This window comes from Musa acuminata, chromosome BXJ1-4, assembly GCF_036884655.1.
Source record: "Musa acuminata AAA Group cultivar baxijiao chromosome BXJ1-4, Cavendish_Baxijiao_AAA, whole genome shotgun sequence".
In the NCBI taxonomy this organism is placed as follows: domain Eukaryota; kingdom Viridiplantae; phylum Streptophyta; class Magnoliopsida; order Zingiberales; family Musaceae; genus Musa; species Musa acuminata.
The window spans coordinates 32,130,090-32,143,770 of NC_088330.1; the positions used below are offsets into that span (position 1 = coordinate 32,130,090).

Here is a 13,681-nt window from a genome sequence, read left to right on the forward strand (position 1 = left end):
TCAATAAATTTATAAGTCATTGCATATATATCGAACGCTTATATCTTTTTATTTGTCGTAAGTCAATTGATATCTAAAAAGATCAATCTTTCATGTCCAGTGACCAGATCCTTCGAAGAATAACATAATTTTTTTAATACAAAAATAATCGAAAAATAGATAGGTTCACATTAGTTTCATCATGTCAAATTGATAATTTTTTTTTCTTAAGAGTTATATGAATAAAATCTACCGTTGTTATTAGTTGGCCTCGAACCTTAGTCTTTCCTAAATATGGGATCTCTTTACTGCTATATCATCCTTACAAATATATAATTTTAATATCATATATAATACTCTAATTTTAATTGAGGATAAATTAATAAATATATTCACGAGTGCACCTAGGTGAATAGCGACCCTAAGGTGGGTCTCCATTCACTTAAAAAATTTAGGAGAAATCGATTCTAACAAATTTTTATCTTTTATCGTTTGAGGCATTCGATAACAGTGCCAACCCAATGAAGCACATTGTAGCTTTCTATGCCCAAATATTATTGTGTGATACTTTAGACACCATAATATATCATACCTTTCCGGTCATGTTAAGAGGCATAACACGAGAATGATACGACCGCCTAAAGCCACTTACCATCAGTTCTTTTGTCCAACTCATAAGGGAATTTGAGTTTCACTTCCCCTAGAATATACGCCCGAGGTTATCAATAGCAATACTTTTTCGGAATGAGGCAATGGGAGGAATAAACATTAGTAGACTTTCTCACTCGGTTCACAAGTGAGATCTGAGGCATGCTAAATGCCCACTCGTCACTCATAATATAGATCTTCACAATGGAGCTAAAGCTCTCTTGCCTCGTTTGATCATTATTAAAGAGACTATTGATAATTGTACCAAAGGCATTTCAAAGGGTCAATCAATACATTACCACTGAGGTAATGGTCTTAAGCAAGCGTGAGGAGTCATGCAAGAGGTTGAAGTAGGAGTAGTGGACCCAACTCAAGGGGAGACAACTCTTTGGGTTGTAAGGCTTATGCTTGTTATACTATTGAAAAGAACCCTAGGACGAAGGATGACCTAGATATAATATTTGAGGAAAAGATGGAGTACATTGACCCAAATTATGATGATGCATTAGTAGTTTCTGTGTGGATGATCAACGTTTGAGTAAAGAGAGTCATGATTAACATATGTAGCTCTACCAATATTCTCTATTTTGATACTTTCCAAAAACTTCGGCTGTCAACTAACAACCTTCCCCTTATGACTTCTTCGCTGGTGGGGTTCACTAAGATTCTATCTCGCCTCTTGAGATTATGAACCTACACATCACATTTAGAGATGAGGCTTGTTTTAAAATAATACTAACTAAATTTATGATGGTGGATATCCCCTCAGCATATAACGTGATCATAGGCCGACCCAAACTAAACAGATTGAGGGCGGTGGTGTTAACCTACTACATGGTGATGAAGTTCCAAATGAGGATTGATATTGAAAAGTTAAGAAGCAACCTAAGAGAATTGCGCCAATGCTACTTGACGATGGTCTCCCTACCGAAAAGGGCTCGACTTAAGGCGCTCTCTATGGACCCCTGAGACTTTGCTAAGTTCGTCACACATCCTGAGCTGGTGGAGCTACTGATTGAAGCACCCATTAGATAAGACCTAGTGCATCGAAAAACTAAAGTCAATAACACAATTATATTTCAAGATAACCTAGTGTCAAACTATGAAGAGCTATATCAAATCATCGAGGTCATTCGAGACGGAACCTTTTACCTTAGGACAACAAAAGGTGGTGCTTGCAAAGATATGACAAATTATAAATTTAAAAAGATTCTACCCTTGAAGCATCCTTTAGGGTTAGGTTGCGATGATTATGCCCTGAGTGTCAAGCCTTGGTCTATCATTTTTGGTGCTAGTTGTAAAAAAAAGTATTTTTAGGATATAAGTGTTGCAAGATGAGGAAAGAAAATTTTATTACTTGAAAAGATCATCAATTCGGTTAGGGCCTCTATGTATAAAATGAGATATTGACCTACCAAGTAGAGACTAATTGGGTGGACAAGCCCAATGATACAACAAGAAAAAGATGACTAAATCGGGTAGGTAGACTCGACGACTAAGTAAAGACCAATAATTCACAAGACAAGACAAATATTGCCTCCTCATAAAATCTCACGACTTGCTCGATGAGCTCTTTTAATTACCTCGTTAGCTCGACTCATTGAGCCTCTATCTTAGCGATAAATACTGAGTCTTCCCTTTTTCCTCTTTAGCCCCTTCACCTCCTCATGAAGATTATCGTTCATGAGGAATTGTTAATAAATGATGCAGTCGGTGTCCCGTAGTTAAGAAGGGCTGTGATGTAACGGTAATGCTATAAATCAAAGACAAAATTATATTTCAAAAATTACAAAAGTGATTGATATATAAAGACCATATTGGAAAACGAAAAAGTGACCATATGCGAATATAACCTAAGTACAAAAGTGATCAATGTACGAAGACCACCACAAAACGCATGAAAGAAACTCTTCACAGTGGGAGATACAAGATAAAATGTGTCTAATACATATAAATCAAGAAAACTAATCTACATAAGAAGAAACTTGTTATAATGAGAGGCACAAGACAAAATGAATATGAGGTGCGTGAGTCGGAAAAACGTGACTCACGTAAGAAGAAACTTATCATGATATAAGGCACATGACAAAATGTGCATGAGATGTGTAAGATAGAAAAACCCAACCTATGTAATAAGAAACTCATCACGATGGGTGACACAACACAAAATATGTCCGAGATATGTATGCCAAGAAAATCTAACCTATGTAATAAGAAACTCATCATGATGAGAGACACAAGATAAAATATATCCAAGACACATGAGTGAAAATGATCAGGTGATGATGCGTGAGTAAAAGATAATATTATTTTGAATATATTTAAATATTCTACTATGTCTTCACTTTTTTTTTTTTTATTCTTAGCCTATATAACTTTCGTTTCAAATATAATTTGTTAGTTAGACTTTTAGCCATAAAACTTTTCAAACTTATCCCAAATAATCACGTTGATACCACTTTGTTTAGAAGGAAGAGAAGAAAAATTGAAGTCCAAAAGAGAAATTTATTAGAGATCAACAAATAAATAAAGTATAAAAAAATCAATACAAAATTAACGTAGTTCAACAAATCTATACCTACATCCATATAGAAAACTAAAATTTTAATATATAATATTAATTACAAGACTCTTTAGTTATCTTTACTAAAATATAGCTCTACTTGTATATCTTTCGTGTAAACCCGAAGAACTCTTTTTTTAACTCTCTCTAGAAACCCTAAAAATCACCGGAGCATAAGTGCATTACCTCTCCCTCTCATCAAAATTTTTAGATTTAAGATATATTTACACTTTAATTTACTAAGAAGTTTCAATTTAATTAGAACTTTATTAACTAATTTGAATATAATTAGAATTCTTAAAAATACTTACCAACCATCAATGCATAACAAAAAATCAAAGCATCCAATACTTCATAACTAGATAAAATATCATTATATATATATATATATATATATATATATATATATATATATATATATATACCCAAGATATAAGCATTAATGATCCTGATATATCATAACTAAGTAATATACCTATGATGTATTCACTCAAGACAAAAGAATATAAAAAAAGCCTTTTCCATAAGATCATCAAGATCAAATTATCACATTAATATGATGCAGATAATGCACATCAAACCGCCCAATATACAATATAAAGTATGAATACAATCATTTTCTATCCTTGACTAAACTTGCCTAGATCACATATTCCGAAGAAAAGAAAGGGTCCCTTCATCTTCTAATCAATTCCATCATGTATGATTGACCATCAAAATTGATCGTATCCATATCCAAATTCTTATTAGTTAAATTTTTATACTTAAAATATAATTAACATTTTAATTATTTTCTTGTTTTGACCACTTGTCTAAAACCATTCAAATATAAGACAGTCGGTATCCTTCTTCCGAGGGATTCAATTCATACTGTTCCGCATGGTCAAACTCGGTCAACAACAAACGGAGTCCAAATAGCACAAGTTGACTAGTCAAACGGGTCAAGATTTCTGGATCCGAGCAGCATTTTAACGTAATGAATCGGCTTAACTTCGTCAAAATGGGTTCGATCAGGTCATTGAACCCATGGGCCGGTAGGTCGAATACGGGTCGGATTGGGTTGATGCTACGGCCTCGGGATCCGACCGTTATTGCCACCGGTTGGGCTAGCGCTGGACCCGAGACAAGAGGCCCGAGAAAGGTCATTACATGCCGCCGATCTGTTCTTGATCACGAGAACACTCATCTCAAAGCAACATCCCTCCCGCATCCCACTATAATGGGGAATGCGGTGCCCCTATTTCTCGGCGGCTCTCTTTCTCTCGTCTCCCCTTTCCCACCACCCGTCGCCGTCCTCGCGCAGCGGCGCCGCCTCCGCCGATCACCGTCGTCTGTCCCCGCGTATTTTCCTTCCCCGCAGACCCGCGGGACTCGTGCGATTGGGCGCCGCGCCCCATCGAGAGTGCCCCCATCGCGTCTTTTCCCCCGAGAAACCTATTTATACTCTTGAAGTGGCACCGCTTCCGACACGTCCCCCGGGTAAGATTTTCCTTCACTCCATCCTCCCTTTTCTTAGTTTCACTTTGATTTTTTCTTCGTGTACTTAAATTTGCCAAGGATTATCCGATCGCTTCTTGTTTGTGGTTTTTGTTCTCCTCCAAATAAGGTTCTTTTTTTTTTCTGTTGCCTGGTGTTACATCTTATTGATATTAGAGTTACTTCATTTGGACATGTGGATTTGGCTTTTTACTCTCTTACAATCCGCTTCAAGTGAAATCAAGTGATGACGCATTTGTGTGAATTCTACCTTTGAAGTGATGCGATTTATAAGCTTTGGGGCAATCCTTTTGCTCACAAATTTGTATAATAATTTTCGAGCACATGCGTGGACGTTGACGATGAGTTCAGATATTGACGATCGATCAATATATGATTAAGAGGTGATGCAACATGCACATGTTGTTAGGCCTTATGATGAAAAATTATGGTGAAAAAAAGAACTTTTGAATTTGCTTTTCTGGCAACTAGGTTAGTTCTAAGCAGGGGTTGGTGTTATGAGATAATGTGTCAAAGGAGATCTGTTTCATGTGGTAAGGATGAATTCGAAGTTGAACTAGTGATTTTAGGACAAAGTTTGATTCGCCATTGCCGTTCCTAGTGAAAGATGTCTTGAGTTTCATTGATCTTGTTCTTTCTGTAGTGGAAGCCAGAAACATTCATTTTGATACGATTTATAAGCTTTGGGGCAGTCCTTTTTCTCACAAATCTGTATAAGAATTTTCGAGGACATGTTTGGCCGTTGACGATGGGTTCAGATGTTGGTGACCGGTCAATATGTGATTAAGAGGTGATGCAACATGCACCTGTTGTTAGGCGTTATGATGAAAAATTGTGGTGAAAAATTATGATGCAACATGCACACATTATCTCTAAACTGCTATATTTAGAGTGAAAAACTTTGTCCTAAAACCACTTAGTTCTAAGCAAGGGTTGGTATTTGGAGATAATGTGTGAAAGGAGATCTGTTTCATGGCAAGGATGAATTCAAAGTTGAACTAGTGATTTAAGGACAAAGTTTGACTCATCATTGCCATTCCTGGTGAAAGATGTCTTGAGTTTCATTGATCTTGTTTTTTCTGTGGGGGGAAGACAGGAACATTCATTTTGAATCAAGATTAACAGCTGTTTCTCAATTTGAGGACTCAAGATTTAGTTGTCCTTTTCTTTTAGAGCAGTTGGTTATCTTTGGTTATGGAACTTTTTTTTCCCCCTTCTGGAATGCTCAATTCTTTTCTACCTCTTTATATTTCACCTCAGATCCATTGATCCTCTTAATATTTCACCACGGATCATTTATCTACATCACCAAAATAGCTGACTTGACCATTCTTGATGTCAAAGAGAGAGGGGGGAGAGAGAGAGAGCCCCTCGTACTTTGTGGAGCCACTATTTTCAGTCTGGGATCCTTCACCATGAGTGGTAAGGAAAATATTCTCTAAATCATCCTTGACTTAGAGAGTATTTTCTGTTAGGATTTCCAATGATGTGACAAAATTAGCTGGGTTTTTTTGTTATTGCTGATAGGATGGTATCCACATGTCAATCTCAATAGGGCAACAAATATTGCTTATGTCAATAGTAGGTTCATTTAATAATATATATAATCACATTCATCCTCTCATGTATAATAAGGTACTAAATTGGGGTGTCATAATCTCTCCCATTCTCAACGAGGCTTGCTCCTATGACTTAACCCAATGGTCACCTCCACATTGTAATTTACCTTCAATCGTATCTACGAGTAACCATTTCTTACTTGAGTTCTTCACTAAACAAGGATTGAGTTTGCTAGAATACCAATTGTCACGACTCGACTCGATGGAAGAATTGGCCCATTAACTCGATGAGCCTGAAAACACATGGCCCATTACTAAGTTAATTAGTAATGATCCATGTATATATACACTCATATTTATCCTCTCACATTCCATTAGGGACTAAATTTGGGTGTCACATAAAATTGCCATTAATATGATGCCCGAACTTATATTATGTACATACGGAAAGATGGTTTCTATGGTTGTACCACAGATATTATGGTCTTGTCATTCTAGTATGTTTTCAATCTATTATTGATGACAACAAACATAATACTGTGTATCAACTTTCGCCAATTGGCACTATCTTTAAACTGGTATATTTAGAGTGGAAGTCAAATTACTGTCATCCCACTTACTATACTGAGAGATTTACCTTTAATGAAAATGATGAATGATTTCTTTAGTTTCTGCTGCTTGTTTTGCTCATTCAATATGTTCGTTAACATGCTTATGCCAGTTGGACTTTCCAAACTGAGTCAGGTTTCCAAAAATCTATATTTCAGGGAAATGCCTCGAAAAGTTAATTATGGACTTGACTATGATGATGACTATGATACTTATAATGACTATGATGATTATCAATATGAACATGAAGTAGAAGAAGATGGCTATGACTATGATCATAATGTGAAAGGAGATTGTAAGTGGCATCTCTACTTTTCTTTTTCCCCAGTTGGTGTCTTTTTCCAGAGTGATTTGTTTATCCTTTCTTCATTAGTTATTTTTATTTTTTACCATGATCTTTGCAATAAACAAATAACCATCCTTTCAAAAGTCAATTCCCCTAGTTTTTTGGCTTAACGTCTTTCTGCTTGGAGCAGACATCACATCTCACCCTGATAAAACTGCTAGCGAGCCAGGAATGTGGCAATGCTCAATTTGCTCATATGATAACGATGAGACTTCGTTTTGTTGCGACATTTGTGGAGCTATTCAAGTTTATGCTTCCAATTATGGCAAAGAAAAAGGTATTTTGATGCTTTTCAGCTACAGAGATAATATGTGAATGCAATGTGTATGTTACTGCTAAGACTAGGCTTCCACTGTGCCTTATGGAATTTGTGTTATTGTATTGTTATGTTGGAAAGTTGCATAATATAATCTTTTGTACAGTACATGGTGCAAGCAGAGATTCAGGAGCACCCGTGATGGCCATGTCCCATGCACAACTATCTACTTTAACACCCAAAAGCAATATTCTGCCTGATGACTTTCAGAACAAAGATGCCAGTTTGTATGAGAAAGGTAATCTATAACAATTTTTGTCTTGTATGAAGTTCGCATTACTATGTTTTCTGCTGTAGGTTGCTTAGAGCCTCAGATTAAGTGCATTGTTAACCTAATGTTTGTTCTGGACTTCAATCTTATATTGTTTGTGGCAATAAGCATATGATGATTATTAAATTGTAAATGGCTTTTGCTTTATTGTTTTCATTCTTCTTTTTGCCTGAAGGTATTTGTTGAGAAGCTTGAGAAATCCTGCCAAGAAAAGCACCGAAGCATTATGCATACAGTACATAAATCCTTAATTCAGACTCCTTGGGTTGGTTATATGAATATTGTCTTGTCATTTTGCCTAAAAAGTACTTAGTCCTCCTGTAATTCTAGGCCTGTTATGCCATTTTTTTCCTCCCTAGAGTCTTTTTTTTTTTTTTTTCATTTCCAGGCACCTGTATTTGGATTTGGCTTCGGCTTCCTCCCTTTATATGTACATTTAGTGGTGATACATAACTGATTTGGTGAAGATTAGCTATGATTATGTAGAAGGTGCTACAAATGAACTAAGTCGTCAAGACTGTTTGATGTTAATATAAAACCATTTTTGGTATTGCAATTGTTTTCTTGTGCTTTAACTATTTGAGAAATTCTCAGCTAAGAGGCATGGATACGTGCTTTTGATGGACGTGTCTCTGATTGACACATGTTGGACACATGGATCGGACACATGTTGGACACATGGATACATGGGTCGGACACTTGCATGCGACGTTGCGCTCGCATGGCCCTCATGTGAGGGTCATATACTTAGCAAAATAAAAATGAAGGTCGTCACAAAGAAACACATACCAATTATATCGGGAGATTGTTAAATATTACTTGATGTACTCAATCTTTATTTTGGATACTTAAATTTAGATGATTTTAATTGTTTTAACTTGTATGATGATATTTATTTGTTTACATTGCTGAATTTATAAAATTGAAGTATAAATGCTATATATTAATCAAATATCACACACACACACACACACTATATATATATATATATATATATATATATATATATATATATATATATATATATATATATATATATATATAAAACAATACACGTATCCTTGCCGTTTTCATGTCCTATTTTTTTAAAAAAATGTCGTGTCGCTGTGTCCATGTAATGTTTGTATCCCGTGTCTATGACTGTGCTTCTTAGGTTCTCGGTAAATTCTTGGTATTTTAAAATTATTTCATGTGGAATTAACCTGCATCGTACGTCTAATGATGCTTGACAAACTAGTACGTGATAATTCTTATACTTTTTGATGCTGATCTCTGCAATTATTTTGATTTTTTAAATTTTAGTTAGATACTGTGGTTCCATTTGACCATACTTTAGGTAATATGGTAAGACTAGTTTTTCCTTGACTGTTCAGTATGGTTTCTTTGGTTACAGATCATGCATATCAATTTAGAATTTTTGATTTGATGTTGCATTGGCAATTTAATCTTGAATTCCTTTTATTGCTGGCTTTAACATATATCAGAAAATAAACCACTTGGTTGTACTTCTATTCCCAACTGTACTAGTGACTTCTGTTGTTCCCTTAATACTATTATTCTAGTTGACATAGTAAAGCCAGCATCCAGCAGGGCGAAATCCAACAAGGGAAAGGAGGTTAAAGTTTTATATCCACCAGATAATAAAATTCTTGTGTCATCTGCTAAACTATCAAATACCAGTTGTCTCGATGAAAGCGAGAGTAGTCAGAGCAGTTCTTCCAGGGAAAATGTGGATACATCAACAACATTGAGCAGAAATCTTGCACGGGTGAAGTTGGATAAAAATCCTTTTCATAGCAGCAAAGTTAATTCAGAACCTCAGTACAAACCAGAGGAATGGATGTTGCTGGACAAAGAACAAGGAACTCTGAAGCAGTTAAATCTTGCAATAGTAAGCCAACTATCTCCTACCCGGTTTGCCTAATACTTGTCTCTTTGATTTTTGTGTTCAATGTCCATTCTAAACTCTATGTTATGAATTTATTGAATACATCTACCAGGTTGGTCATGTGGATTCTGGAAAATCAACATTATCTGGGAGGTTGCTACATCTTTTGGGAAAAGTATCGAAGAAAGAAATGCACAAATATGAGAAAGAGGCTAAAGAAAAGGTACATTTACTATGTAGAGCAATTGTGAAAGGTCTTCTAGATTAGTCAAATATATATTTCATGCCTGCTGGCTTTTTTTTTGTTTAAAAAATTAGCAACAAACAGGTGAAGTGACATTTAACTGGTTAGATGGTAAATTTTTGATACATATTGATGTAATTTACATGGTCAATTAGGTTTTCTAATGCATTATACATGCAGGGTAAAGGTTCATTTGCTTTTGCATGGGCAATGGATGAAAGCTCTGAAGAGAGAGAAAGGGGCATAACTATGACAGTTGCTGTTGCCTATTTTGACTCCAAGAAGTTTCGTGTTGTTTTACTTGACTCTCCTGGCCACAAAGATTTTGTGCCAAATATGATCTCAGGTGCTACACAAGCTGATGCAGCTATTCTTGTTGTTGATGCATCCATTGGCTCCTTTGAGGCAGGTATGGACGGTCATGGTATTGGGCAGACAAAGGAGCATGCTCAACTTGTCAGAAGTTTTGGTGTTGAGCAAATCATTGTCGCTATAAATAAGATGGATGCTGTGGGATACTCAAAGGAAAGATATGATTTTATAAAATCGAAACTTGGTTCATTCCTTCATTCCTGTGGATTTAAGGATTCATCAATCATTTGGATTCCTCTTAGTGTTGTGGAAAACCAAAATTTGGTTACAGCCACTACTGATGTTCGCTTATCTTCCTGGTAAGAGCAGTTCTTTTTCATTTTGTTGTTTGTTGGGGTTTGTGATGTGCCTTTTTCATTATGTGTATATAAGCTTTTTCTACTATGGGATACACAGATGTTTGGCATTTGCAGTAATTAAAAAATGGACTTTGCAGGTATCATGGTTTATGTCTGTTGGATGCAATAGATTCGTTAGAGACACCTTTAAGGGATCTTTCAAAGCCACTTATTCTTCCTATATGTGATGTCATCAAGACATCAATGGGACAGGTTGCAGCCTGTGGAAAGTTGGAGACTGGAGCTCTTCGAATTGGTTCAAAGGTATTGTTTTAAACTTATTCATCATCAAAATTTATTAAGACTTGCAACCATGCTACTAATATGAAATTCTTAAGTAAAATTAATGGAATGAGAACCATTATTAGAATTTTACTTGTGAAGTGCAGTTTCCCATAGACTAATAGTTTACTACTCATCATGTCATTTTGTTATAAGAATGGACATAGATGTTTAATGCAAAGACTTCAACTGACATACTGATTGTACTGCTTTTCAGCTGCTGGTATGTAGGTATAAACAGTATACCGGCTACTGACACAGCTGGCTGCTAGGATAAATTGAGAAGAATAAGGTGAAAAACAAAGGAAACAAGAAAAGAACATGTAGATGAATTTTATTATGTACCTTGCATCTTCAAAACTCCTCTTCTTGTTGAGTCTCTGCCTGCTGATGCATTGCTGCCACTTCTCTTCCTTCTCTTCCAATCTAAAAAAGAGTTCTAAAGGTAATCCAACAAAATCAGGCATTAAGTGGCAGTCTGGATACTCATCCACTTAGACTAATTTCTTGAGACCAATGTTGGACAAAGTTGGAGAAAGAACATTCCACTTCATCGATGTCACCATCGGTTTGTGTTGGGAAATTGGCGGGAGGCTCTGAGGATGAATATCTCTATGCTTACTTTTCATATGTTGTGTTTTCATCTTGTTATGCTGATGTTCGCTCTTGGAGGGGAACTGATCTGAATATGAAAAAAAAATTACATAGATTAACTTAAGTTGTTACACTAGATAGTAATTAGATTCCTGTATCAGCTGTGGTCTACAGAAGTAGCTATTTCTATTTGCTATTTTAAGCTTTAGGAACCGACAGCTGTACCCCTTTTTTTAAGGGAAAGTTACCATAAGTACTGTGTTCTAAATTGTCACACAGCTTTGTGTTTACATGCTTTTTTAATTCTTTAAGTGTGATATGGATTGTTTGGCTATATCCTAAGTCAAGTTTCCGCAATGCCTTTGTCTACATTGTAGCATGAGATACTTGGATGCTTGAAATTCATGCCAAAAATTGGGTGCCCTTATACCAGAAAATTTGAACCATATTTATCTTGGAACTATAAATATGATGACATATTTGCTTTTTGACTTTGTCAATGTTCTTTTTCATTTGAGTGGCACTGCTTAGGAGAACTTCTAGACTAGGTTTTGTATGTTTTCATTCAAGCAGGCATGTTCTTTTGAGGTTGTTGATTGGATTAAATCTACTTGATGCATCTCACTGTTTATCTGGTCATGGCTGGCATTGCTTGTGCCATCATGATTGTGATATTAATCAAGTATACATTTACTTTTGTATTTAGGAGTAGTCTTTGATGGTAGGGAGCTGGGCTTCTTGCAGGTTTTAGTTATGCCACTTGGTGAATTAGCTACGGTACGGTCCATCGAGCGAGACTCCATCAACTGCAATTTGGCAAGAGCTGGTGACCATGTAGCTGTTACCTTACAAGGCATCCAGTCCAGTCATGTTATGCCTGGTGGGGTGCTCTGTCACCCTGATTATGCAGTGCCTGTGGCTACATATTTGGAGCTAAGGATCCTTGTCTTGGACATTACGACACCAATTCTAACTGGATCCCAGGTTTGGCATGGAAATCTACATTTAATTTGTTAAATGTATAAATTAGCTTCACTTCTTAAGAAAAGGAGAAAATATAGGTTGAATTTCATATACATCATGCAAAAGAGGCTGGAAGAGTGGTGAAGATGGTAGCACTGCTGGACCAGAAGACTGGAAAGGTCTCTAAAACCACACCACGCGTCCTCAAAGCAAAACAAAGTGCTATCATAGAGGTAAAATCATGCTCTGCCTATCTGCTAATTTTGTCACTAAACTCATGGGAGATTTGGGTTATTATTGTTGGTTATGAAACATCTTTTAATGTACTACATTTTTCTTTTACATCTGATGACTGAGCTGTTCAAATTAATGTGTACTCTTTTTAGGTCAAATTGAATGGAGCAGTATGTGTGGAGGAGTTCTCGAAATGTCGAGCCCTTGGAAGGGTATTCCTACGGTCTTCAGGAACTACAATTGCTGTTGGTATTGTGACCCGTGTACTCAAGCATGAATAGGATCTCTTCCGGACAAAGCGGACGCCTAGAGATGTCGGCATTAGAAGATTTTGGTAGCCAACCTTCATTTGGTTTGTTAAGTAATTTGTACATTATCGAACAATGTACCACTTGATGAGCTATTTATTTATGTTCGGGAGCAATTATATTTTTTGTCCATTTATAATCGTTATGAATATTCAATAAATACTAATCCTGCAATTATGACCATTTTGAATGGATATTGATAAGAACTGGATGTATCTCCCTATCCCCTCAGCAAGTTATCTATCACAGACCATGAGGATTTGAAGAATGTATCCTCTTGTTCTCACCTTTTCAGATTATAATTTTAAGAGATGATAGATATCAAGGGTATCCTGATTTTACCATGTTATTCTTTTTTGTGATATCACATCTGTGCATCTAGAAATTGAGGTAGATGATGTCTGGTTATGCTTTTTTCCTGTGTATTTATTGCATGTTACTAGGCTCAGCATAACCAATCACCTGCCGTCTCTGTTATTTTGTTTTGTATCTTTCTTGAGGTACTGCTTGTGTCAATTGTATTAATCTGCAGCCATGTATGCAGTCTAAATACTTGCTTTATTGACCTCGAATAGTGTCGAAAAATATCTATAGAAATCTTTGTGGGACGTGACATGTCCACCACATGTTTGCCAAAATTGCTTCACCCCACCATAATACTTGACCAAGT

At 36.1% G+C, this 13,681-nt stretch overlaps 1 protein-coding gene across 2 annotated transcripts; it reads left to right on the plus strand.

Annotated features, from left to right (window-relative positions):
* Window positions 1-4,423: 4,423 nt before the first annotated feature.
* LOC103976611 (uncharacterized) lies at window positions 4,424-13,201 on the plus strand. 2 transcript variants are annotated; one of them, XM_009392248.3, is made up of 11 exons: window positions 4,424-4,669; window positions 7,014-7,150; window positions 7,332-7,478; window positions 7,624-7,755; window positions 9,351-9,679; window positions 9,789-9,899; window positions 10,101-10,591; window positions 10,729-10,894; window positions 12,251-12,490; window positions 12,568-12,702; window positions 12,856-13,201. In XM_009392248.3, the coding sequence occupies exons 2-11, from the start codon at window positions 7,018-7,020 to the stop codon at window positions 12,982-12,984; spliced, it is 2,013 nt and encodes a 670-aa protein (XP_009390523.2). In that variant the 5' UTR covers window positions 4,424-4,669; window positions 7,014-7,017; the 3' UTR covers window positions 12,985-13,201. The 2 variants fall into 2 exon arrangements, with proteins under 2 accessions (XP_009390523.2, XP_009391293.2); XM_009393018.3 differs by having other exon boundaries at window positions 9,369-9,679.
* Window positions 13,202-13,681: the final 480 nt, after the last annotated feature.